The following is a 27,294-nucleotide window of genomic DNA, read 5'->3' on the forward strand; positions in this document are numbered from 1 at the left end:
GTGCAATTAATAAAAATGAAGGTTTTACAGTGTTGTGATGATTTAATGAAACATATTGACGATTAAATTAAAACCCATTTTGCAAAAATAATTAAAACAAAGCATTATTGAAATTTCTTTCATTATCCCTTTTGTTATTTTAATTATTTTTGCAAAGATTATAATTTTATATGGATGGGTTTTAATTAAATCGTCAATATGTTTCATTAAATCATCACAACACTGTATACATGTGTTTTTTAAATTAAAGATAAAATAAAAAAATATTTTCCCTATACATAATTCGAGTGTAGGTTTGAATACAAAAGTATTCAAAACCGGTTTTTAGAGGTTCAAACCGAACCGATATTTTAATTTTTAACAAACCGAACCTGAACCTTGAACCGTTATTTTTATCCGAACCTGAACCCGAACAGGTATTCGTTTCGGTTTGGATCCCCTGCTAATTTGTTAAGGTTTTATATCATATTTGAACAAGAAAACATTTATAACTTACTAATAATATTTCTAAATGTCTTTTTAATGTGAAAAAAGGATTATGCGAGTGTGCCCTAAAATTAGATATTGCATTACACTATAACATTAAATTTGAAAGACTGACCAGATGAGGTTTTGCATGAGCTTGTAAATTTATACCAACCTTACATTTTTATACATTATTTTCCATATTTTACCATATCTACGTCGTTATTTGTAATTATTAAATGATCAATGATCAAAATATTTGTTTGATATCCATAAGAAGTATGTATTAATTTTTCACTATGACTTAAATTGATCCACAATGCTTCATATAGTATTAGAGCATTCCTATTTCCAATATTTTAGTATGCAAAATCTAAACATTTTTGATTTAGTTGTATTTAATTAATCTAAAAAATCATCAGTTTTTATATATTGGGAATCAAGGAAATTTGAATATCCAAAGTTATATAAACTTGCTCTTATATTACTTGGTTTCCCGCAACACAAGTTTCTGTTAAAAGGGCCTTTCGGTGCTAAAATTTGTGTTATCGCCACAAAGAACAAATATGAATCCACTAGAAAATATATTACTTAAACGTTCAAATAATATATTTAGAAATGAGTTATAATTCTTATATATTTTTTATATATAATTCATAGATACTTATAAAAAAACAAATTAATTTCATCTATTTTATAAATAAGCAATATTATTAACTTAAGTGATGGCAAAATTTTAATAAATAATATTTATAATTAAAATCATTATACGATGGTGTTACTTCAATAGAAATAATTTAGAAAAAAATTTCTAATCGTAATGAACCTTTATGAACCTTTACAATTAGCTGAACCGAACCGAAACTTCATAAAATTTTTCTTAAGAACCGTAATCGAACCGTAACCTTTTATAATTGTTTACATACTGAGTAACCAAACTGAACCATTATAAATAAAGGTTCGGGTCCCTGAATTATAGTGAATATACAACTATTAGGTCGTTTTAAGGTGTACGAAAGTTAATGGACCATTCCACGTCAAATCGATCACGATCCGGCCGACCCATTTAAAATTGTCAAAATTTATGGAATTATTTAGATAGGTAAAAAAAATGCGAAGGTGGTTTATTTTAGCTCGCTAGCACACCTGGTTCTCAAGATATAGGGGCTCATAGGCATAAAAAAAGAGCCACTTTGGATTCTGCAAAATTTTTAAAATGCTCATATCTCAAATATTATTTATAGTAAAAAAAAATAATATATCATATTGTAGGTAAAAAAAATTATCTAAAAAGCTATAAAAAAAATAATTGACGCCAATTTGAGTCTTTAACTCTGTTTACCTATATTTCTTTACCTGTATTTTTAAGCAAAAAAGTGAGTTTGTTTTGGGAATTTTTTTTTTGCTTTTTATTTAGACACATTTTATAAATATATATACGATGTCAAAACCTTGGTGACGCCATTGACTCTTCGGAAATATACATTTATACAAAAAATTGAAAAAAATATATGGCGCTTTATGAAATTATGGATTATTGTTAAAATTTTGTCGTAACTAATCATAAGATATTTTCATTTTATACTAAAAAATTTCGAATTTCTATTAAATATACTAATTAAACTGAAGGGCAGTGTGGGCAATTGCCCATTAGGCACTTAATAATATAACAAATTTCCAATAATAAATATCTTTCGTAATTTTTTTATTATTCATTTTTATTAATAATATATAAACATAGATAGTAATCATATTCATTCCATAATTTAAAATATATAAAACAAAATTTAGTTATAAATTATATATTTTAAGAAAATAAATTAAAAAGATGAATAGTCTTAATTATCTCATCCTTCTAAGGTTAATAATTAAATAAATTGTTGCATGCCTTGCATATCTGCCTCCTGCATATATACTATTACCAAGTCCTCTTAGGAATGAATCTAGATTTACATTTATGCATGTATGGTTGTGATGGAAAAGCATGAAGGCTGGGATTAAAGAATAGTGTTTTATTTAAAGTTTACCAATTATTTATATAATATTAAATATCAAATAATATTTATGATGCATATATATTTTACAAAATAAATAATTAAAATAATAATAATAATGATAATAATTAAAATCCTAATTTTAAGTTAACAAGTAATTTTAAATCCAAAATAATATAAACTCATCGAGATCAAGTTTTATAAAATAACATATATTATTTGAATACGAAAGAATACTTTTTTAAGATACATTATTGAATATATTAATTTATGCTTAAGAGGTATAAAAATGCAGGTTGAAATCGAATTTCGTTAAAATCTTATAGAATGAATTGTAAATTATGGTTTAAAAATTGTTTATTCTTTCAATAAATTTAATTTATTTTCATGCCTTAAGTTTTAAGGGTAAATATCAAAAGCACTTACTTTATGATTATCGAAAGAGCTAGGCATATTTACCTCCCCTCCTTCCCACCTGTCTCAATACAGAATCACAATATATCTTGCATAGACGCGTACGCAGCCGGGGGATGGCAGGGAGACAAATCCCCTCCCCCCACCACACCAGAAGGTCAATAAATCCAGATATTGGCTAAATTATTCTCCAATAATATTGCTGATTACTTCATTTTATTGCATATACATATATTCTAATTTACATTATTTAAAATTTCTCAAATATTTGAAACTCACTGCAGAACTAAAGTAAAATATTTTAAAAGGCATCGCATCGATATGATTTAGAATGAGAATTAATTTTAAAAAAATAAATGATATTTAAATTTGAAGTCAGTGCCGCCTTGCTTGACAGGAAATAAGATTTTCGAGAAGGGCCAGGCAACTTGTCCAAAATATTTTTACAAGCCCCTGAAAATTTTTTAAGCAGATAATTACAAAACTATCTCGTTTTCCTTTATAAAAAAATATAATAGCATACAACTTGTATAAAATATTTTATGTGGCCAGGCTGAGTAAAAATGCATATAGGAACTTAAAATTAGGGGAAATGTAGATGACGGATTTCATAAATCATATCATTGTTGAGTTAGAAGCAGAACTCTATGAATTTAATAATTATCTACCTTGAAGCAAGGCAAGCCCATTGTTTCAGTATTAATATAGGGCCAATCAAAGTATACTATAGAATAAATCTTACTATCTCCCTCTTGGATACAGTAGATGACCAATTTCCTAAATCAAATCATTGTTGAATTAGAAGCAGAACTCTATGAATTTAATAATTATCTACCTTGAATCGCAGCAAGGCAAGCCCATTCTTCCAGTATTAATATAGGGCCAGTCGAAGAATACTATAGAATAAATCTTACTATCTCGCTCTTAGATACTTTTATAACCAAAATGAATGAGGTTTTTAATTAATCAAGCACCACTTAGAAATCTGAAAATATTATTACCGCAGAATCCTTCCGAATCTTTTTCAAATCTTGTTAGAAAAAAATTAAATATTTGACATATTTTTATCGTGACGATGTTAAATTATCCCATGATGCATTACTAACTGAATGCAAACTATAGCATAAAAGTTAAATATAGTTGATAATGTTCCAAAAAATTCTATAGATGCTTGGAATAATTTCAAATACATTTAAGACTATTTCTCTAATGAAAAATTATTATTTATTTTTCAACCAAATATGAGAACATTTCCTTCTTTAACAAGAATAAAAACGTACCTGAAAAATAGTGTTGTTAAAATGCTCGATTAGAACATATTTTTATAAGCCAGGAAAATATTGTAAAAACCTCGAGATTTCGCTAATAGATGTCCAAACCTTTGTGCCATCTATGAGCAAGATATTCCGACTTGGATAATATTTTTCTGGATAATACATTGGGTTAGCCGCTTTTAAAAATCGGCCAAATTGAGCCTTTTAACAACATACTAAAAAGCACTAGTAGCACTGATGAAATTACTGAAATATTAGCTCAATCCCATGAATATTAAATTTTGCATTTTAAATTTATAATATGATTCTAAATGATATTTTCTATCATTTTTAGATACACCATATTTTTCTTCATGAATATTTTGGAAATTTATATAAATGCAATTTTGTGCATTAACTTATATTTCCAATTTTTATTTTAAAATATAATTTTAATTTATACATTAAATTTTATATGCTTAAAAAAATTTATACTTTTTTGCAAAGTTTTTTTTCGAGACATTTATTTTATAATGATATGCCGATTATATATATTAATATTTTATAATTAATATATTTGAATTTGTGTAAATTGCCAATATTTTATAGTCACTAGTAATGATATTAACTGACTTAATTCGAGCCGATTTTTAAAAACGGTTAACTCAATATTTTAGCCAGAAAAAGAATATATAAGCTTTGAGATTTCGTTAATAAATGTCCAAACCTTTGCGCCATCTATGAGAAAATTTTTTAGGCATACGTTGTATATTTTGGATAAAATATTGAGTTAGCCGTTTATACGACTCAGATTGAGTCTTTCAATAACATTAGTATTAGTAAATCAATGTAAGATATTCTTAAATGACTCCTGGAATATTTTTTGTAAATAAACTTAGTTATCTTCCCTCCTCCCTCCCCTCAACGAATTCCTCTGTACGCGCTTGTTCATATAGTAAATTTCATCTAATCCCATTTAAATGAAAAAATGGTGGGAATATTGTTTAATGAATATTTCTTGTGGCTGGAAATTTCCAATTCATGATTAAAATTTAAAGCCCCTCAAAAAACATTATAAAAACCAATTTTCGATATTCTGGCGGTATTTTTTTATACAGCGCCTTTTTAAATTATTACATGCCTGCTGTTTTGGAAAATAAATTAGATGAAAACTTAAATAAGAAATATAAAAAGTGCAAGTAAGGTTAATGAAATAAATTTAGTATACAAATATTTATTAGCAAACTTTTTTTTAAACCTTCAAAATGTGACTATTGTAAACAATATATAAATGATGACACTATTGTATATTCAAATGACAGAGTAGATGTGGTAATAATAGCATATAGTTTATATTTTACTAATTCATATGAGAAACATTTTTGTTTACTATCATTACATTATTTTTAATTAAATAATACATTGAGTATTAATTTTTTTTAATATGTTCCTCTAAATGTATTTTTTGACATCTTAAAATTATTAATTTATAATTTGTATATGTTTGAAATATTTTGAGCATTATTTTTATTATTATCAATTCAGGTGTTTTGCAAAAAATTATTGAATGCTTTATTTAATTATGCCAAAAGGGTCATTTACAATTTAAAAATAAGTGATTGATTATTTTTTTAAATGATATTTATTTAAATATGTAATTATAATAGTATTCAGAAGAATTTGTGGCTATTACAGACTCAAAATTAGCACTTTGCAATGATAAATCAGAACCAATAAATGAATGGGAAAATGAGGATTTTTCCCATGCTCAAATTCCTCAATATAAACTAACAAATTTTTCAATCTATGACAAAAATGGTCACTTATGTGCTATTGATTCTGGTTTAATTGAAAAGAATATAGAACTTTTATTTAGTGGAACACTTAAACCTATATATTCTGAAGACCCCAGTGTCAATGGTATGAGATATTATTGACAAATATATAGTATTCTAATTATATATAACTTACAAGATACATATTTTTTAAAAAATTATTAGCAAAATTTAATAATTTTGAGTCAATAAATAATAATTTTTTTTATTTTATCAAACCATGTTAGTAAAATAATTGATGTAAAGAAAGAAATATCCAGTATAAAGAAATTGAAATCTAGTTTTAAAAAAATGATAATCAAAAAATTTAATTATTCAAGAAAATTTTAAAATTAGAGCTGATTATACAAAAATGATTATGAAAGTAATGTTTACATAAATTAATAAAATTAGTCTATCTATATGAAAATAATTTTAAAAAAAAACAGCCAGCCATACTGATATTTGTGAATATCAATTTTAATTATTTGAACAAATAGTATCAAAATAATTTTAAAAATTCTTAATACCATTAATTACCATTATAAAAAATATGATTATTTATTTTAAGAATTTTAAATGAATGAACATATTACAATATATTTTTATTTAATCTAAAAATAAACAAAGATACATTTTACAGAAATTAATACATAGAATTTTATTTGCTTTCTTTGAATGAATTTTAAATTGGGAATATTTAGTTTTGAAGAAAGGCCATAGCCATATCAGACCTATTCCCATATTTGGCTTTGGCTCAAACCAAATTAAAATTCTATTAAATTAAATTATAAATATGGTATCTTGTGTAACATGATTCCATAAAATTAAATTCCATCAAGTTATAATTTAATAGTCCAAAATTGGTGGAAAGAAAATGCTATTTCTCTAAGATAAAGAGGGTGCACATAAATTGGCCATGTTTTGTAAAAATTTGCAAAAATATATTGAAAATTAATTTTAAAAAGATTATTTGCCTAAATCACAACTATTTTAAATTAAATTATAAACTAAATATAATTTTTTTCTAGTGCTGGAAACGTTACTTTAAAAAAGAAATATGCTACTTGTTATATCTGAAAAAAAGGAAAGTGCTACTATTACTGGTATTAATAACAATTGAGTTTTAAAATTTTGATCAGATAAACAAGAGTGTATAGTGCTCAACACAGCTTTCGCTGTGTTAAACACACGTTCAATGGTGCAGATTTAATAAATAATAATTGAGGGAATTCATTGAAAATTACAGAATAATCTTTATATTGGAAAAAGTTTAGTTCATATTCTATCATTCAGATTCTCATCCAATTTTTTTTATTATTTTTATTAAAAAATAATTTGTGAGTGTGTTGTTTTTTAAGGGAATCAAGTCTGCTTTTTCTTTGTCAAGATCTTTTCTCAAACTGGCAATAAGCTATATTCATTGACATCTAGTTTTAATTTGATTTATGACAGGTGAATTATTGCTAATAATATATATTCAATTGAAATAAAATATTATCAATATATAAATTATGAACAATATTGTATACTTATTATCTTTGTTATGCAGAATTGCATTAATAAGTGGCTTACAAAATGAATTATTTAAAGCCATTTTTTTAACATAATAGTTATTGTGGGAGTGAAATTTCCCAAATGCATTTTTTTCTATCTAAAATCGGAAGAGCCATAGGAACAGGTTTTATAACCTAAAAAATCATATTAGCCATTACAATATTTATCTATGAACAAAGTGTCTATATGAATCTTTGTAATTTGGATTTATCACAAGATTCATCAAATTTGCGGTCATTCTCCTTAATAAAACTATACTAATTTTACAGAGTTTTAGAAAGAGTTCCATTTTGTTATAGCCAATTTAATCATATATACCATTTTCCCTAAAAATGGCTAAGTTTGGAGGATGCCCATCTTTATTCAACAATTGAGGTTAAAATATTTGAGTTGGGACAAAATTTACACTTATAAAGTGTAAACTTTGTATCCTTAGTTTTCTTTATTGGTATAAAAAATGTTTCATATTGGAGCCAAGGCAGATTTTACTAATCATCACCTGAAGGAAATATACAATTGACATGATATTCTTTATAAAATAAATTAGAATATTAATTAAAATATAAATTTACATACATTGATTGATTCAATATTAATTAGATTTACAATCTTGACTGAAAATTTAAATTAAAAATGAAGTAATTTGGTGGATGTGAATTAAAAACTCGGCTTAAATTTTTATAAAATTTAAAAAATAAATAAAATTAATTTTATAACACAATAAATATGTTTTTTCCATATTTTTAAAGAAATATTTAAAGTAACGTTTTGCCTGTCGTTACTCAAAAAAAAGAAACGCGTTACCGTCACTCGTTACCTATAAAAGAAAGTAACAAATAACGTTCCTTTTCTTTAAAAAAGGCTAACGACGTTACTTTACACCACTAATTACGTAAAATTTATGAATAAACCAGTTGAAAAAAATCATCAAAAAATTTTAACCAAAAAATCTTTGAAGATCACAAAATTGAAGATTTTTTAAAAGAAAATCTAATTATTTTAGAAAGTTTGTGATTTATTTTTTACAATAAAAATTTGAAATATCAGATAAAATTTGATCAAAACTTTTTATGTTTCTCAAAGAAATCTTCTTTTAAAAAAAATCTTCAGGGAATCTTTAAAGTTTTTGTTTTGTTTTGAAGAGCATTTCGAACTGGAATAAACTATTTTAAAATAAAAATTATATTAAATTGACTAAAAGGTACTTTATCATTTATAATTCTCAATATTTATTGCTCATTACATTCAGAACTATATTTATAATTAAAAAATAATTTTAAAGTTAACAAGTTGATTATTTTGATTTAAGCAATATTTTATATAAACTACATGAATTATCTTAAATAAAATATTGGTAAATATTTATTATAATAATGGCAAATTGAAATAGCGATGAAGATTCTTTATAACTCTTTAAATTTTAACAATATCAAAAAGATTTTTATAGGAGTTATTTGTATCAAAAAAATAATTTCAGGATTAATACAGTATATTTTAATAATTTAATTTAGCAATTAATTGCAGGCAAAATATTGTAAAATGAGGTATAATAAAATATTTTTTATTTAAAAAAAAATCTAATTAAATCATGCTTTTATTTAAAAAATGATTGATTTTAATTATGCCAACCCTATTGCATATATACATCCAATCATTCAAATTTTATAAATCATTTTTTTTAAAAAATAATTAGCTTTATATTGGCTAGCGAAATTATTATTATATACTTTATTTCCTTCCTTTATCTCACTAATCAATTATTTGGAATATTATTCTTGAAATAAATACATTCATTGGATTCACATAGAAATAGCCACTTGTGTCGAAGTATAAAATGATATAATTAAAAAATTTGATCTTATTTAGAGCTATTATTTAATTTTCCCCAGTTATAAAAATTTACTAATCTCTTATGAAAATTATGTGTAAAATTAGTAGATAGGTTATTCCAATTCCTTCACGATAAACATAGATTATCTGATAAATTGTATGTGTTCTCTTTTTAAAAGACGGTGTTGATGTGAAGCATATGGGTCCTATTAACGCCTGGAGGATTACCGGGTTTGATGGGGGTGAAAATATACTTATTGGAATTACCACAGGTATACATGTTTATCGAATTATTGAAATTATTTAAAATACTTTTACTGTAAATAGATGATCTTTAATGCTTCGTAACTTCATCGTTCTAATTTAATTTTTAGAATGAAAAAAAAATTTAACCCAAGTTACGAACTCTAAACTTAAATTGTGAATTAGAATCTTGAACTCAAGTTATACACTCACCGCGAACTCAAGATATAAAACAGTCACAAACTTAGGTTATGAATTGTTGCGAACTCAAATTTTTAACTCGTGAACTCAGGTAGAAAAATTCTAATAAGAGAGAACCGAACCATTATAAATACTTTCGAACCTATTCGTAACAACTTTTAAAATTATATTTATTTATTTTATTGACACTATAGCACGCTATATTTTTTTAAATTTAGGTAACCCTAAATGCCAACATCTAGAGGCGCCCTTTAGCGTTTTAGCGTTTTTATATTCTTATTTCTTTTTTAAATTGTATTTTATTTTGATATTTTATATATAGTATATATATATATTGTTTGTATTTATAAATATATTTTTGTAGGCCTATCCGATTCGATATTCCCTAAATTAAATTGATATCGCCCGATTACCGATCCGATATCATATCTAATTTTATATTCTGTAAATATACCAATGGTTCTAATTTTTAATATACTTTTTATTAGTATAACATCTATAATGTAACTATACCATAACTTATTTCATTTAAATATATTATAATAATGATCAGTTGTAGTTTATATTCAATTCAATTGCAATTCTAAAAGTATATAAAATATTTTTATTATTATTAACTTTTATATAATAAGTAATAACATTAATCTATATTTACATATAAATAATAAACAAATATATTATGAAATTTGAAATAAATATTTAAAATAATATTTAACATTAATATATCGAAGATTTATTTTTAGAAATACCAAAATTTCCAATTTATGAAAGGTCAACCTGCGGCGATAGTAACACAGCTTCACTAAAAACAGATTCCAAAGAGATTATCGTACACTTTTATAAACAGATTCTAAAGAGATTATCGCACATTTTTATAAACAGAATGCGCGAAAAAAATAACAATATGACAGAGTTTTATTAATTAATTATTATTATTAAAAAAGTTAACATAAAAATGGATTTCGATTTTATTTATAAAAATAAATGATTTTAGATATAACTTTTTTTAAAAATTTTATAGCATTCTATTTTTGTTAAAAACGCCATTTTTTATCGGATCGGAAAATTATATAATATTAGCCGATAACCGATATTTTAAAATGTGTAAAATATCGGCCCGATCCGATCCAATAAAAATATTGGGCATCCCTATTTTTTTAAAATAAATAAAATTATTTTAAAGTAAAGATAATATATATATTATCTTTGAAATAAATATTTAAATTAATAGTTAAAATGGTTTTTAAATTTATTTTTCTAAAAATTTTATAACATCTTATTTTTATGATATACAATTTTTTAAAAATGAAGACCTCATTTTATCGAATCGAAATTGACCCGATCTGATCCGATAAAATATATCGGTACATACTTATAATATAATAATGATAATTAATTATAAAAACCGGAACAAACCGCCGATATGATTTTATAAGCAAGAATATAAATTAAAAAAACAAATGGAAGAGAGTTTTAAATTTTCAAACAAAAATCCGGAATGGGACTGAACTTTTATACCTATATTCTACAGCCACTCTTATTAAGGTCAACCATATAAGTCTTGTAGTCTCCTTCTAGAAGATAATCATTTCAGCGTAATCCATCCCAGCCTCTAATCATTTTTTTATAAGGAAAAGGATAAATTTTCTTAATCAGGCCCAGTAAAAATATTATGTAAAAGTTATCCAGCCTGGCCCAACTTTTTTTTAGAAAATTCATTTAACAATTAAATGTTAATTTTTAAAAAATTATCGAAATATAAAGGCCTCAAAAAGTTTTGATTTATTTATTATAAGATAGGATAGTATGCATAAATACAAGTAAGCTAGGCCATGTTTAGGTCGGATTATTTCTGACACCCTTCTCATTTATAAGGTAGTCATATTTCGAAGTCTTAAATATTTTAATAAAATTGAAAAATAAATTCGATTTAAAAAATATGTATTTTTTATTCTCTAAAATAGAAAATGGTAGAATTGTGGATGACTTCTATGAATGTCAAATATTATTTTTTGTTTTTTTTATTCATCTTGTAATTGAGGTGCGATAATATGAAAATCAATTCGACAAAAAAAGCAAAATCGGAAGATTACCAATTTTTCCACTTATTCGATATTTAGCTAATTTTGATACTGTTCCTTGAGTTTCACGTTCTGGCCAGGCTTGAAGAGATGCAAATTCAATTTTTTTAGGCCTAAACCCGGCCCATACTTATTATTTTTTAAGTCCGGCTTAACTCAATGAAAATAAATGAAGTATCACTAATTGCTTTGTTTTCTTTATCACATGTTAATTCTAATTATCATTTTATTTGGATAAAACAAGAGAAAACATCCATTTCTGTTATTTTTTATAGTCCGTTTTTTAAAAAGTATTTACGTCCCAGTCTGGCCTGAAATATTTTTAAAAGTTGAACTGGCACAATCTTAGTGCCCAATTGCAAGGCTCTAGATACCTAACTGTTAAAGAGTTTGCATAATTTCAGTTTATGACTTGAGTTCATAATTTGAGCCTATGATTCATATGTTGTAAAAATATGTCGACTTACGAGACGACTACAGACTCTGAGTCGGATATTCAACTGAATATAGGCTCGATACCAATACCAAGTATCGTATCTCGAAAAAATTACCTTGATAAATTCACGTTGAATTTTTTAACAAAATTATTCGAATAAAAAATAAATTGAAAAATGTTTAACGTTTTATTTAATATTTATGTTGTGGATTTTTTTTAAAAATATTTATTACCTTGAATTTCACACAATACTTCCCAATACTATATTTATATACAAATTAACGATATGTATGCAGCATTTGCTGATTATTTCTTGACGGACTCTTGCCATCGAGATTATAGTTCTATATTCGACCGCACCCTTGAAAAGTTATATCTGACCAAAATGGTGATTGAGTTTTTGAGTGCGGAGGTGTTTGTTGATGCGGAAGAAAATATGGGTGGAAAAGTGGTAAGTTATGAGGATCTGGTTTCCTTCGTTTGCTCTCATTTGGGTTCGAAATTTAAGTTCACGGAAGAGCATCTGCTCAAGCATTCACAGTTTATCGTTGATCAGGTTTTTTCTCTCGTTAAAAAATCTCTTTTTATTATATTAAAGAAAATTTTGAGTTAGGTCCTTTAATTCGATTAATGAAAAGTATAATATACTCCTAAAATGACCACTAATTATATAATACCTGAGCCAAATTTTCTCAAATATTAGTTCAAAATAAAAATAGAATTAATAATACAACACCATAATTTTTTTTGGTAAGCAAGTTTGTTTTTAGAATTCTAGCAAAACCATCGATAAAATATTATATATTATGATTAATTTTAACATAAATCAGGTTCAGATATATGACGAGTTTGCCGAAGATTATGATTCCCTTCTAATTTTATCACCATGCTTAAGGACTTTAATTGAGTTTGGTGGAGTTGATTTGGAGACACGATATAAGTTTGATTTCTTCTATTACATCTATATGCTATTCTTTAATTTTATATAAATCAGCCAATATTTCTGAAATCAATTTAATAAAATTGAACCTTATTACTTATTAAAAATAAAATTTTTATTTTTTATAATTAGAAAAATTGTACGTCAAAAGCTAAACCTAGGACTCCTTGTATCCAAATCGAACACATCCTATCTAAGCATGAAATACAATCAAGAGTGTGGTCTAAGTGCCAACCATATAATAAATGTCAAAGGCAGAACTAACAGGCTTTTATCAGAATACGATAACAATCATGATGACGATGATGGCAATGTAAAACTCATAGTTAGAAATAGGGGTCATCAAGATACCTCCAAATTTACTGGAGTTAAATATCGTAAAGAATTTGACAAGAATGGATCAAATGGGTTAATATTTTTAAGTTTTTTATTAGAGCTCAGCTTTTGACCGATCTTTGTCTGCCAATAAAAATTTTACTCGGCCTGGTTTAAATATAAAATTAAAATCAAGGTCCCGATTGTTTGAGTTTGGTCATATCAGACTTGAATAGACTTTTGCAGGGGTTTATTTTTTATATGTTGACATGCCCTTGTTTTATAAACATACCTACTTATTTAATCAATATTTTATATCAATCAATAATTATTTTTTTCATTATACTATTTGTTTAGAAATTGCAACATGAGTGTAGTTACTCCTATGGTAAAAAGCGTGTTTCAATCAGTTTTTAATAGCGAAATGACTTCAAACGAAAGGCCATCATCAACATTTGTTAGCCTACCGAAGGTTATGGAAAATAATGGTACACGGTTAATCAAGATCAAAACTATGATAAGCGAAAATTCGCGACTTGAACAGGATTCTAAAAGATCAGGAGTTGATTTGGAATCCAACTCTAACTTAAATTGTACTGATGGTAAGATTGAATTAGAATCAAATAATAATGATGTAGATGAAATAAGTGACGTGAGTGAGTTGGAATCAACATCGGATCTTGAAATTGACCAAAAGGCAGAAGAATCTGATAAAAATATAAAACCGTGCATTCAAAGCTCTGATATCAATAGCCTCAAACATTTCTTAGATTCAATACCTTTCGATCTTGATTTTAATCCTATCCCTATTGTTTATTACACCAATACGATAACAAAAAACATTAAAAATTTAGACTTTTCGCTGGAAGGCGAATGTTATGATATGCAAGCAGAAGTGACTAATCACAAAAATTTTAAATGCTATAGAAGGTTGACCGCTAACCAGAAACGAACTTATGATGATGCTAAAGATAATCTGCAAATAGCTAGTTTAGAGGTTTGATTTAATTTAAATCTTATAATAATATATTTGCTTGTATGTATAATAGTTAAAAACGGGGGATTTTATTGTCGTGCTTTTATCGCCAATAAACGATAATGATATCCATAGTTCTCAAGATCTCCACACAGATATCTCTTACATTCCAGACAATTTTGAAAATTTTGTACTCCTTAGAATAGCTTATTTTAGCCTTTCAGACCGTTCGCAAACCCTTACCAAATTAGATTGTCTGAATAACTGCTCAATAACTATCCATGCCATTCGATATCTGTAAGCATCAAGCAGCTAAATATATATTCTTTTTTCATAATATTAGGGTACCGCTATATAAAGTTATTTTAAAAATAGATTAAATTTTTATTCTGCCTAAGGAATAAGAATTTATTGAATTCAAGCGTTTGTATTTTTATTTTGTGTGCTGAACTTTTTAAAAACGGAACATGATGAATGAAATTTTTGGGTCATGGGTATAGGAATTAGGGCTATACATGCATTTCGACTTTCTCAACCAATATTACCAGCAATCTGCTTACATTAGCAGAGATCAAAACAACTATTAAATATAAACTTGAAAATTTTAGTCCCAAATGAAACGTCCACTAACGGTCAATTCGCACCCATCATTTTCGATTTTTTAAAATGTATGACATATGAAATACAAACGATTGATCCAAGGAATTCATGTTCTTTAGGCATATGCGTTTAGAAATTTTTTAATATAACTGTCCTTTTTAGGGTATTTAAGTTTTTCATGATTTTTTTGCCTTTTAAATCATATTTTTAATTTTTAAATTTTTTATTTATTTTTATATAAATTTATTTATTTTTTAATAGAATGAAATAAATTTTCAGTTAAATTATTTTCGCAGTAATTAATTATAATAGAAACCTCGATACAGCTTAACTGATGTTAAAGAATGATTGGTATCAATCGATCTTATTTTTAATAACTGAAATTAGAAACTAGAAAACAATTTAAAAATTATTAAGAACACATGTAAGTTCCTTAGCGTTATTCGGATCTCGTAGCATTTTTAATTTCAAGGGAACGGAATCGAAAAAAAGAACAAAACTTTATTTTTAAATTATTTTTTTACCTACAATAATCCCCCATTTTGATATATCGGGCTGGGCAGTAATAATATCGATTGATACCGGATATTTAAAAATCGGGCCTGTCTTATATTCGAAATTTTGGTATGCTCCATATGATCTTGATCTATGCCCGCAATTAAAAGATAATCAAGATAAAAAATTACTTCTATATACATTCTTTCAAAGATATATTAATTGATTAATTTACATAATTACACCATAAGAAAATGTAAAAAAGTTATTTTCAAGTTTTTCAAATTTATTTTACCCGCTAAAAATTAAATTAAATTCTTTTTTTTTACTTGAACTAGTAATTGCTATATTTGTATCCTATTTATAAACTAAACGCTCCGAAGATTTTATAAAATTTAGTTTTTTTTAAAGTCCTGCTCAGACCTAGCCCACCTAACTTGGATCTATCGAAACTAGGGCTGACATTTTCTCAGACTCGGTCAGATTCAAATCTCGATTTTAAGGATTATTTCAGACCGGTCACGTTATAATTTTTGTTGATTTCGTTAAAATAGCCTCCTTATTCAAAATTCCAATTAAAAAAATCTGATCGAATTCTGCCCTATTTCTAAAATAAGATTTCGAAACGGTCGGACAAAATTTATATATTTTTTTTCTCGGCGGACTGGAAAAATTGGTTCGATTTAGTGCTCTAGATTGAAAAAATACCTTATAAATTTTTGCGTTAATAATATGCAATTTTATAATTAAAAAACCTTTATTCATTTGTAAGCCAACCCTCTTTAAATGACACCTTAAAAAAAATATTTATCGAAGGAGAAGTTGCGAAACTATTTTAGGCGAAACCGGTTTGCTCAATGAAATATTTTTAGCTACCAATGAAAAATGTATGAGGGACATACAGTTGAATCAAATATTTTGCAAAATAAATTTGGTTAAATACTTAGGAACTAAGCTAAATGAAGACGATATAGTACAAATATCGGATGAAGACTTTCAAAACGGTAAGTATTATTTTTTTTTCCTATTTACCTTAATTTGAAGAATTGTTCGAACGTAGGTCTTTATAACCGGTTCGGTGGCTATTTTGTAATTAAATTATAAATAATGTATAAAATTAAATCTAAATGATGGTGATGTTGCCAACAAGTTAAATAATAATTTTTTTGCAATTATGAAATTTACTTATTTATTTTAAACTAAGATGATAAAAAAATAAGTAAGCAGCATACGTATTTTCAAGTTTTAAATTATTATCTTCTGATATTGGCCTTCGACCCTCAACTTCTTTAACTGAATGTATTTCAGTTACTTCTTTTTACTGATTCAATATTTACCGATCAACCTACCCAACTCTGATATTAAAATTGAATTAATAATTTGTATCTTAATCTTTCTTATATATACTATTTTAAATATTGAAGACCATGGAAATAATAAAAGTTAATTTAAATTATATAAAATCTATTTTAACCTTAGCTAATTTATGTAAAATTGAAGATTTTATATGAGTTTATTTTAATTAGGTATTCATTATAAAAAGTGTTATGACTCTAAGCACGCCCGTTTTGAGGATATAGACTTTGGAAGGATGGAATCTGTATTTTATAATTCATTACACGAGGATATCATTTGTCCCATATGTGAATTGAATAAAAATGATACTGAAGTAATTATGACTGTTTTCGATGCATATTTTTTTAAATATATAGTATACATTATCTCAAAAATGATTTAAACATTAAATCGTTGATTTTACTTTATACTTAATATCTATTAAGGCTTTGTGTTAGTTGGGGTAAGTTTATACGATATGGCTGAGATTAGTTTAAGTTGTTTAGTTCAAATTTATTTTTCCGTTTAATTGTTTCATTATTTAAGTGAGTATAACTAAATTTTTAGACACAATTAACTCGCTTACCAAAAAAAAGTTTAGAACACCATTCCCCGAGGAAATATTAGAAATTCAATCGCACGATTCCAAGATATTTGACAATGATTGTACGTTGATTCAACGAGCAATGCAAAATATAAAGATTTCTAAACATCCCTTGAAGTGTTACAAGCGTATAAGATGGAAAGGCCAACTGTATAATTTAGGAGACTGCATATTGTTAGATGCTAACCTTTTCGGGGAACATGGGAATGCTATACGTTTTATCCCTAATAATATTCAAGGTACTCGTGGAAAAAAAATGGAATCGTTAGAAAATAAAGGCAATAAAAATTTTATTACAGAAAATGAAACTCAAAATGTGTTTAAATATTACCACAAGCCAAATTACTTACTCGACTCGAATTCGATAAATTGCGAAGAAAACAATTCTAAAAATAAGGAGAAATATTATCACGTCACCGAAAGGTATCATTTGAGGTCCGTCGAAAATAGTGCCAATCAGATCCCTCAAGATTTTCTAAATATCCATGATTTAAATGATCTCGATCAATACTCTTCACAAGTTCATTTGAATCATGTCAGAAATCCTGAAGATTTATATATTGGCAAGTGCTTAAATTATAATTTTTCCAAATACGTTTCTCTGGATCCATCTGAAAAAATTGAGTATGATTATGCCCTTTACCCAGAATTGTATCGTAAAACTAAGAACTCTAATTGCAAAAAGGAACAGCTTCAATGCAATCAAATAATGACGGCTGATGATTGTCCTAAACCCTTGGCCCCTTTTCAGATTCTAAACATATTTAAACAATCTTCGTCTCACAATACCAATGGTTTAAATCTTATTCTGAGGAAGTTTTATAGGCCCGAAGACACCTTAACTGGTATAATAAATAAATACTTCATTTTATTTATTTAGCAAACAATTTCTGTTATTCAATATGATGTATAATACAATTTAGTTTAAAAATGAATATCAGCTTTATTTTTTTAAATTTATTATATCATCAAACAAATGGTAGAATCCAATGACATAGCTGGGATTCCATACTAAATCGATAACTTTTCGACCCGACCTTTTTAATTTTGATAAAATTTTGCATACTAGGAGAATACCAGTAGAAGACATCGAAATATATGTCATTTCGTAACTCATTAAAGGCCTTTTAGTAAATATTTAGGATTTTTTAAAAATAATTATGATGCGGTTTTTATTTACATTTAAATTTTGAGCCTGAAAGTCCGCCCGAATTTCTTTGAATTTAATATTTTATTATTCACTTACATCATATCTTTTTGTAAAAAAATTTAAGCCTGGGACAGCCATGATTTTTTTTAGTTATTGCGATTTAAAAAATAATCAATGAATATTTTTATGGCTCTACTATATAAAATAACTTATTTTTTTTTAAATTTTTAATTTTTTGAAATTTTTTCCATATTTAAACATAAATAAGATTTTTCAGCATTAATAACATGTAATGAGATTATTCCGCTGCGGTTATAGTCATTTTTTTCTTGTAAAATTTTTTAATTTTCGTAATATTATTTCATTCATTTTTTATTTTTAGACAATTTTTTCTGCCAGCACATTTTTATGTTCTAGATCTAATTTTTTTAATGTCAAGTAAGACTCTTATATCTACTCTATGGCTCTCTATTTCTATAACATCGGTTTTATATATCAATGCATTTTGATAATCTAGTAATTGTACAGTAACCGTATCATAAATAACTTGCATATTTTTTTAGTAAATTTAAAAAAATAAAAATATTATAATTTATTTTCAAAATATTAATTAAAATATTAGCTTGAAATTCAAGAAGATATATTTAAATTTTAATGTCAAAACAGAGATTTACGAGGCATGTCTTGATTATTTTGTTTACAAATTTCTTGGCCTCCCCGGCTTGTTAAATTTAATCTCTAATTAGAATATAAAATAATTTTTACCTTTTGAATATCATCTGCATTTTTTGGTCAAGGAGTGGAGGATTCAAATCCCAAAATACACCCTCTGGTTGAATCTAATACTCTTGTTTATTATTTAATAGAAAATAAATGAACCGAATATTAGATTCCATACGAAAAGAACCGGTTCTTCACGGGTGAGAAACTAAAAATTTAAGATATACGGGTCCCTTTTTAAAAATACGAATTATTTATGTTTTATATATACTAAATCGATATTATGATTATTATTTCCTCAAAGGTGTAAATTCAGAGATTGTTTCCGATTTTAATGTAATTTACAGTTCTGACGATGTTCTTATAGTGCCCTTTCATGATGATTTGGCTTACGTTAAATGCTTGGTGAAATATCGGGATCCTAATGAAAGCTCAAAAATCGAAGGAAATATTTCGAATATGGAAACGAACACTTTTTACGAGGATGACTTTTTCAGTTTATGTTCCACCTCCTCATTGATGAAGAAATTTAATTCTAGCGATCTGCAATATTTGCCAAAATTTTATTTTGAGCATCACTACGATGCCTTTTTGGGTAAGCTATATTCTCCACCTATCATCCCCTCACGTTGTACTCGAATATCTCCCTATATAAATAAAAAATTCATGGATAATGACGAGGAATTTATTCCAACCTCAAAAGTGTTAAAAAATCTTGCAGACCTAAAGAGACCTTTGAAATGTATGGATATATTCGCTGGCTGTGGAGGTTTAAAATAAATTAATCAATCCTGCATTTTAATTAAGATAAATGCATTAATTATGTATTTAATAAAATTCGTATGAAATTTAATGATATATATTTTATTTACGAAGTGTGGTTGACAAAAAATAAACAAAATATCTAAAGAAGTACCGTTTTTTAATATCGAAATTGACGTTAATTATTAAATAGGACCATCCAATTTATAAAAATGGCAGATAAAATTCTCGAAAAAGTTAGAATATCGGTACGCCTAATTAAATACCAGCTACCAAAATATATGCTAAAAAAATAAAAATAATAATGAATAACCTAATAACTCTTACTATTTTTCCATTAAATTTTATTTATTTATATTTAAAAAATTAAGGGTTGTCTAATGGATTAGAATTATCCGGAGTTTGCGAGTCGCATTGGGCCATTGAGAACGATATTAAAGCTGCAAACTCCTTTCGAGTTAATCACCCGAAAGCTACTGTTTACACCCAAAATTGCAATAAATTATTGCGTATGATTATGGAGGTTATTTTTTCCCCTTCTAATATAGATAAAAAAACTGATATAAGAACACTATAATATCCATGCTTACTGAAGGCAATAGAAATTTAAAAGTTATAAGATTAAGATTTCTGATCCATGTTAGTAAAATTGTAAAGGTGATAAATATTTGTTATAATAGTTTTATGGTTTTTTAAAATTTTGTATAATATAAATTAATAAAATTATAAAAAATATCTTTAAAAGGGCAATAAATACAACGAAAATGGCCAAAAATTACCTGACCCAAAGGCTTGTGAGGTCGAATTTTTATGTGGTGGCCCACCGTGTCAAGGTTTTAGTGGTATGAATCGTTTTAACTACCGAAGTTATTCAAAAATTCAGGTACCATTACTTTAATATACAATTTTTAAATATACTCATTTTTATTTAATTTCTTCCTTACATTCAAGTAGAAAAATGGAATTTAGTTTAAAATTAAATTAAGATCCTGCCTTTGGTCTGAACCTCACCTTAGTTTCGGAAGTGTAAAACACTTTAAAAATTTTTTTATTTTAGAACTCTCTCATAGCTACTATGCTTAGTTATTGCGAGGTCTTTCAACCCAAATATTTTTTATTGGAAAACGTCAAAAACTTCGTATATTACAAAAATGCCGCCGTGCTAAAATTGACTTTATCTTGTTTGGTGAAAATGGGTTATAATTGTAGTTTCGGAATATTACAGGCTGGCTCATATGGAATACCTCAATCTAGAAAGCGGTAGGCACCTTATAAATTTATATCCTCTATCCAAATTATTAATGAAACAAGTAAAGGGTAACTCCTTATATTTGTATAACTCGATATGGTTTAATATAATGAACAATAGCGTTAAAAACCTCAATTGCCACGATATCTATAACGGCTGAAAAATTTTAGGCAAAAAAATTGTTTTTGAGATTTCAGGGTTCTCTTTTGGAAAAATATCGAAGTTTCATGAATATTTCTGAAATAAAATCTTGATTTAGTAGTTTTTAAAAATCGGCTAAATCACCATTTTTAACAACACTAATGGACAAATAACGAATGAATAATCTTTTTATAATAGTTTAGCTTATATTGATTTAAATGTTAATTATTTGAGAAAATTTATTATAAGGTTAAAATTATACTTATCTTTATTTATTATAAGGTTAAACCCGATAATCTTTTAGCACACATAATTAAAAACGGTATGAATAATGTTTACTCACAACTATTTAACATAATCACGTCAAATTTTTTTTAAAAAATATTTGTACATAATCTATGATGTAAACAATTTTTTTATTTTTTTGCTTGAAAGAATATTTATATGATATGAATATTACAAGCTCCTTTATATATTCAGAAAAATTATCCACTTTTTTTTGTATATTATGTTTTAAAATATACAATAAAGGGCATTTATTATAGCATCAAAATCAGGTCTAATATTGCCTTCCTTCCCTAAAGCAACTCACACTTTTCCCATAAAGGCGCTCGCTACCTCTGTTATAATAAACGGAAAGAAGGTTAGCTTTTTTTATTAATGTACATTTCTTTAATTAAATGAAACTTGTTATGATTATTTCATATCATTTTATAGTATTCAACTGAAGCCTGTAGTAACGTTATATCAGCGCCTTTCCTTAGAGTTACGATAAGAGACGGAATTTGTGACCTTCCTGAGATCAAAAACGGTTGTAACTCCGAACTCATGCCATATTCCCATTCTCCTCAATCTCACTATCAAAAATTGGTTTTTTAATTGTATAATTATTTAATGATGTATCCAGGGTTGGTTACAAAGTTACAAATAATGTTCCATTACAGGCAGTGTTAAGTTACATAACGTAGCACTCCTATAATTATATCAATTTGTAAATGTAAAGAAGAACTCTGGAACCATTACATTTTTTGAGTAGCGTGTTTATTTTTCGCTATTTTTAATTTATTGGTTCGGTGGTCAACATGATACTACGTTAGCCATTGTTATTGTCTTAAATACTTATTATTTTTTATTGGTTATTATACGTAATTAATTGGTGTAAATTGATTTTGTGATTTTATACCTCTAAAGTATGCTTTGTATTAATCTAAATTGTTTTTCAAATATATATAGATAAAGGATTATAATAGAAAAACAATTTTTCGTTCGATTTAAAATAAAAGATTATTTGATCTATTCTTGCGTTGATTTGATCTTGGGATAAAATTAAATTCATATGGAGAAAGGAGGCTCTTAACACATTCATTCATTTGCACCCCAACAAATTGATAAAAATTTAGAACACGAATCATGATATTTTTAAAGAAGGCCAAATTTGTAGATAATAACGAAGTTAATGTCGAAAAAGATGAATTTAAATCAACACTTCTACAAATGATTTTTTTTTATTTCCAGAGTTGGAGTTAGTCTCCTGAGATCAAAACGATAGTAATTCCGAATTCATGCCTTATTCCCATGTTCCTCAATCTCACTATCAAAAATTGGTTTTTCAATATAGAATTTTTCGATAATTATATATTGGTGTATCCAGAGTTGGTTAAAAGTTGCAAAAAATGTCCATTACAGGCAGCGTTAAGTTACATAATGTGACGCTCCTATAATTCTCTCAATTTGTAAATGTAACGAAAAGCTCTAACCATTAAATTTTTTTGAATTACGTAACGTTTATTTTCGTTATTTTAATTTATTCATTCATCCATTTGAACCCCAAAGTGATAAAATTTTAGAAAATTATGATATTTTTAAAGGCGAAATTTGTAGATAATGACGAAATTAATGTCGAAGAAGATGATTTTAATATCAACACTTCTACAAATGTTTTTTTTATTTCCGGAGTTGTAGTTAGACTACAAAGAATTCAAATGTCGAGATTGAAGTTTATATCTGACAAATATGTACTGAAACAGAAAAAATATAGGAGAAAAGAAATCTATTAAACTTAATTCCAAAAAATCTAAATTAAAAACTACTAACTAGCCTTCCAAATCTAATATTAAAAATATTCAAAATATAAATTTTTATTGAAAAGTATTTTTGATAAAAAATTCATAAACAAAATTTTTTATTAATTTCATCGTAAAAAAATTAATCCGTGAAAAAATTAATGATCCTAATCTTCATTTTACAAAAAAAATGATAATAATCAAAATGTCAATCATTAATAATAAAAAAAAAATAAGTTACAAACTAGGACAAAAATGTCAATCATTAATAATAAAAAAAAATAAGTTACAAACTAGGACAATATCTTTATGATCCATAACTGGAAATTAATATACTGCATAAATATCCGATAATCAAAAAATTTTTATTTGCTTTAATACAAATTTATCATCCTCCACTCCCGTCGGTCCCTTTTTTTTCTTTTGCTAATTTGATTTTGACCAAATAGAAGATTAAGTGACCTATTTGAAATTTTTTTTCTTTTATCAATACTTAAAATCATAGGCGTAGCCAGGGGGGGGGCAAGGGGAAATTTCCTCCCCTTCAGAAATTTATCACTTTTTTAAATATCATTTTTAGCTATAAAAAATATCCCCCTTAGCCCTCCCCCCCACTCCCTGACCCTCAAATATGTATGCATATATCTTAAATAATAATTTAAAAGAAAGAATGTAAAAGTTGATATTTTTTTATAAAACTAATCATCATAATTTATAGATTTTGGGGAAAATAAATTTATAAATATATAAAATGAACCAAAAATGTTTTTTAATAAATGGAATATAAGCCAAGGATAAGTCTTAGGACAGAAGTGAAATGTATTATAATTATTAATAATAGATCTATAAAATTACTAAATAATATAATATATCAAATATAATTTTTTATAAAGTGAGTAATTTTAATTTATTTATCTTAATAAAAGTAAAATATAATTATAAAACTATTGATAAAATTAAATCATAAATTAAAAAAATATTAAAGCACAATATAAACAGTGGAATATTATATGTCGTCGATTTACAATATATCTAATTATCAAATGACAATCAAGTATTTTTACCAATATAGCGAATTATATATTTTACAGAAAACTATAAAATATTGATAAGGACATCAGAAAATATCTTTTAAAGACATTGTGGGATGAATAATATGAAGATTAAATTTATATATACCTAAATAGAATAGATGGCGTTAAATAATTGTATGCATATTGTTGCTATATTTAATATCAAGAGCATTGATTAGTAAATTTTGTCAGATTATTAACTGTAATATATTCTCTAACTGTCAAATATGTCTGTAAAAGTGGAATTTTACCTAGTATTTTATAACTAATTCTATATAGTAGAGTAAAATCAACTATATGTCTACTTACTTATTATAAATAAATTTCTTATAATTGTTTGGAATAAATTATTACCATGTTTTATATTAAGGTATATACAATACAAGTAATTTATTATATTTTTATTTTATATAAACTAATAAAAATATATTTCATATTTGTTCCAGGCTTATTTTTTTTATTAAAATTTGTAAAAATATTTTATAACTATATATAGGTTAAATTAACCCGGCCGAAGGCCGGGGAAAAGCGGGCCGAAGGCCCGCCCAAATGGGGGTCTGGGGGCGAAGCCCCCAGTAATTTTTTGATTTCCCCCCTTATGAAAATTCTGGCTACGCCTATGCTTAAAATGATAATATTTCATTGTTATTATATTAATTTAGATAAAAAATATAAATAAACTAGTGTGTTTTATAGTTTATACTGCCTTTTATTATGTTAATACTTGCAGGAATGATTAAATTTTTTTAATGTGACGAAGAACTTTTCTAACCGTTACATGTTTTGAATAACGGTAATGTAACCGAGGTAACGAAGAGTAACTTAGCCGTTATATTTTTTTCTTGAGTAATAGTGACCGTTACAATTTTAGAGCAACGTGGCCCTACCTATCTCAAATAATAGAATTTTGAGATTAAAACCGTGTTTATTTTTAAATTAAAGATGAGGACTGATTTCATCACTGATCAAACATTCGTTATGCTTAAAGATCACATATGCAAAGAAATGTCGCCTTTAGTTTACGCTAGAATTTGCCATATACCAACATTTTTGGGCGCGGATTGGAGAGATCTTCCTAATATAGAAGTTACTTAACATATTTTTCTTCTTTTAAAAAATAATTTATAATTATACCATTTTAAAGGTCGATTTGATAGATGGTAACAAAGCAAAAAAGCTTACATACACACACAATGATAAAAAGAATGGAGTTTCTCCCAACGGAAATTATAGAGGAGTGTGTGTATGTGCCCAAAGTAATTTACGAATAAATGATAAATTGATTAAAAATCAAGTAATATAGAGCTTTTCTCCAGGACTATAATTCTAATTAACGATGCTTAATTTTTCTTTTATTTCATATTTCTTTTCTATATTATCAAATCTTTTTCGCAGAACCTACTATTGCCTCTCTAAGCTGTGGCTCTTACCGACAATCCGATACACTCATCCCTTGGTGCCTCCCTCACACATCCGATCGTCACGCTCAGTGGGCTGGTCTCTATGGGCGTCTGGCCTGGCAGGGTTTTCACCCAACGACTGTAACAAACCCAGAACCAATGGGAAAACAGGGCAGGGTTTTGCACCCATACCAGGCCCGTTGCGTCAGTGTAAGAGAATGTGCACGCTCTCAGGGCTTTTCGGATAGCTATGTGCTGTGTGGATCAGATCCAGTTGACAAACATCGACAAGTTTTTCTTCTTACTTTTTTTGAGATACAATTTTTTAGTTTTTATCATTTCTAATTATCTGTTATATATTATTTTAGTAACCATTGTTATGATCAGTTCAGGGGCTCACTAGACTTTACAATCTCAGGGGGTTCAAAAATTTGGTTTTTTAAATTATTTTTAAAATGATCTTTTTTTAGCTGACATTTTTAAAATGACCCTTTTCTAAATTTTCGGGGGACTCTTCAAATTTTTCTGAGGTCCAGAGACCCCGTGTGCCTCTCCCCCTAGTAATTCTACTTGTTATAATTTATTCTTATAAATAATAGATTGGAAATGCTGTGCCGCCACCATTAGCCAAAGAAATTGGGAAAGAATTCTTTAAGGCGGTATTATTAGATAGGTTGAAGAAATTATGAATGATAGATTTTCAAAAGAGATTCATCGAATATTACTATAAAGATTATTGCAACTTTGTTTAACTGGTATATATATTATTAATTTATGGTGACTATTTTTTTACAAAGACAAATATTTATTTATGAAATTGACTTTTTAAATCATGACTTATATACACATTTTTATACTCTTTTTTAACCTGATTATATAAAATAAAATCAAGGCTCCAAAGTCTTAAATATATTCTTTAATAATTAAATAATTTAGAGTTTTTCCCATAAATAAATATGTATCCTATCTTCTAACGAAATCTGCCATATATAAAAAAATTAAATTTGTTTGAAGCAAAATATATTTTAGTTAGAGCTATGCCGATATATAAATTTTTCACCAATCCTATCTGATATTTTTCAATATTCATACAAAACCGATACGTTATTTGGATTGATTTTTTGAACCAAAATCATAAAATACATTTTTTATACAAAAATAACTAACAGCACTAACCAGCACT

At 26.3% G+C, this 27,294-nt stretch overlaps 1 protein-coding gene across 1 annotated transcript; it reads left to right on the top strand.

Annotated features, from left to right (window-relative positions):
- Positions 1 to 5,263: 5,263 nt before the first annotated feature.
- On the top strand, positions 5,264 to 26,904 carry LOC135924203 (DNA (cytosine-5)-methyltransferase 1-like). The gene is made up of 22 exons (XM_065459251.1): positions 5,264 to 5,325; positions 5,368 to 5,458; positions 5,794 to 6,046; positions 9,507 to 9,599; positions 12,585 to 12,844; positions 13,119 to 13,228; positions 13,361 to 13,636; positions 13,901 to 14,540; positions 14,593 to 14,816; positions 16,431 to 16,618; positions 17,141 to 17,283; positions 17,546 to 18,398; positions 19,728 to 20,192; positions 20,557 to 20,708; positions 20,931 to 21,068; positions 21,243 to 21,445; positions 22,107 to 22,218; positions 22,293 to 22,445; positions 25,654 to 25,797; positions 25,856 to 25,967; positions 26,107 to 26,402; positions 26,711 to 26,904. The coding sequence occupies exons 1-22, from the start codon at positions 5,264 to 5,266 to the stop codon at positions 26,798 to 26,800; spliced, it is 5,058 nt and encodes a 1,685-aa protein (XP_065315323.1). The 3' UTR covers positions 26,801 to 26,904.
- The last annotated feature ends 390 nt before the right edge of the window (positions 26,905 to 27,294 follow it).

This window comes from Gordionus sp. m RMFG-2023, chromosome 2 (genome assembly GCF_954871325.1).
Source record: "Gordionus sp. m RMFG-2023 chromosome 2, tfGorSpeb1-WG-v2, whole genome shotgun sequence".
NCBI lineage: Eukaryota > Metazoa > Nematomorpha > Gordioida > Chordodea > Parachordodidae > Gordionus > Gordionus sp. m RMFG-2023.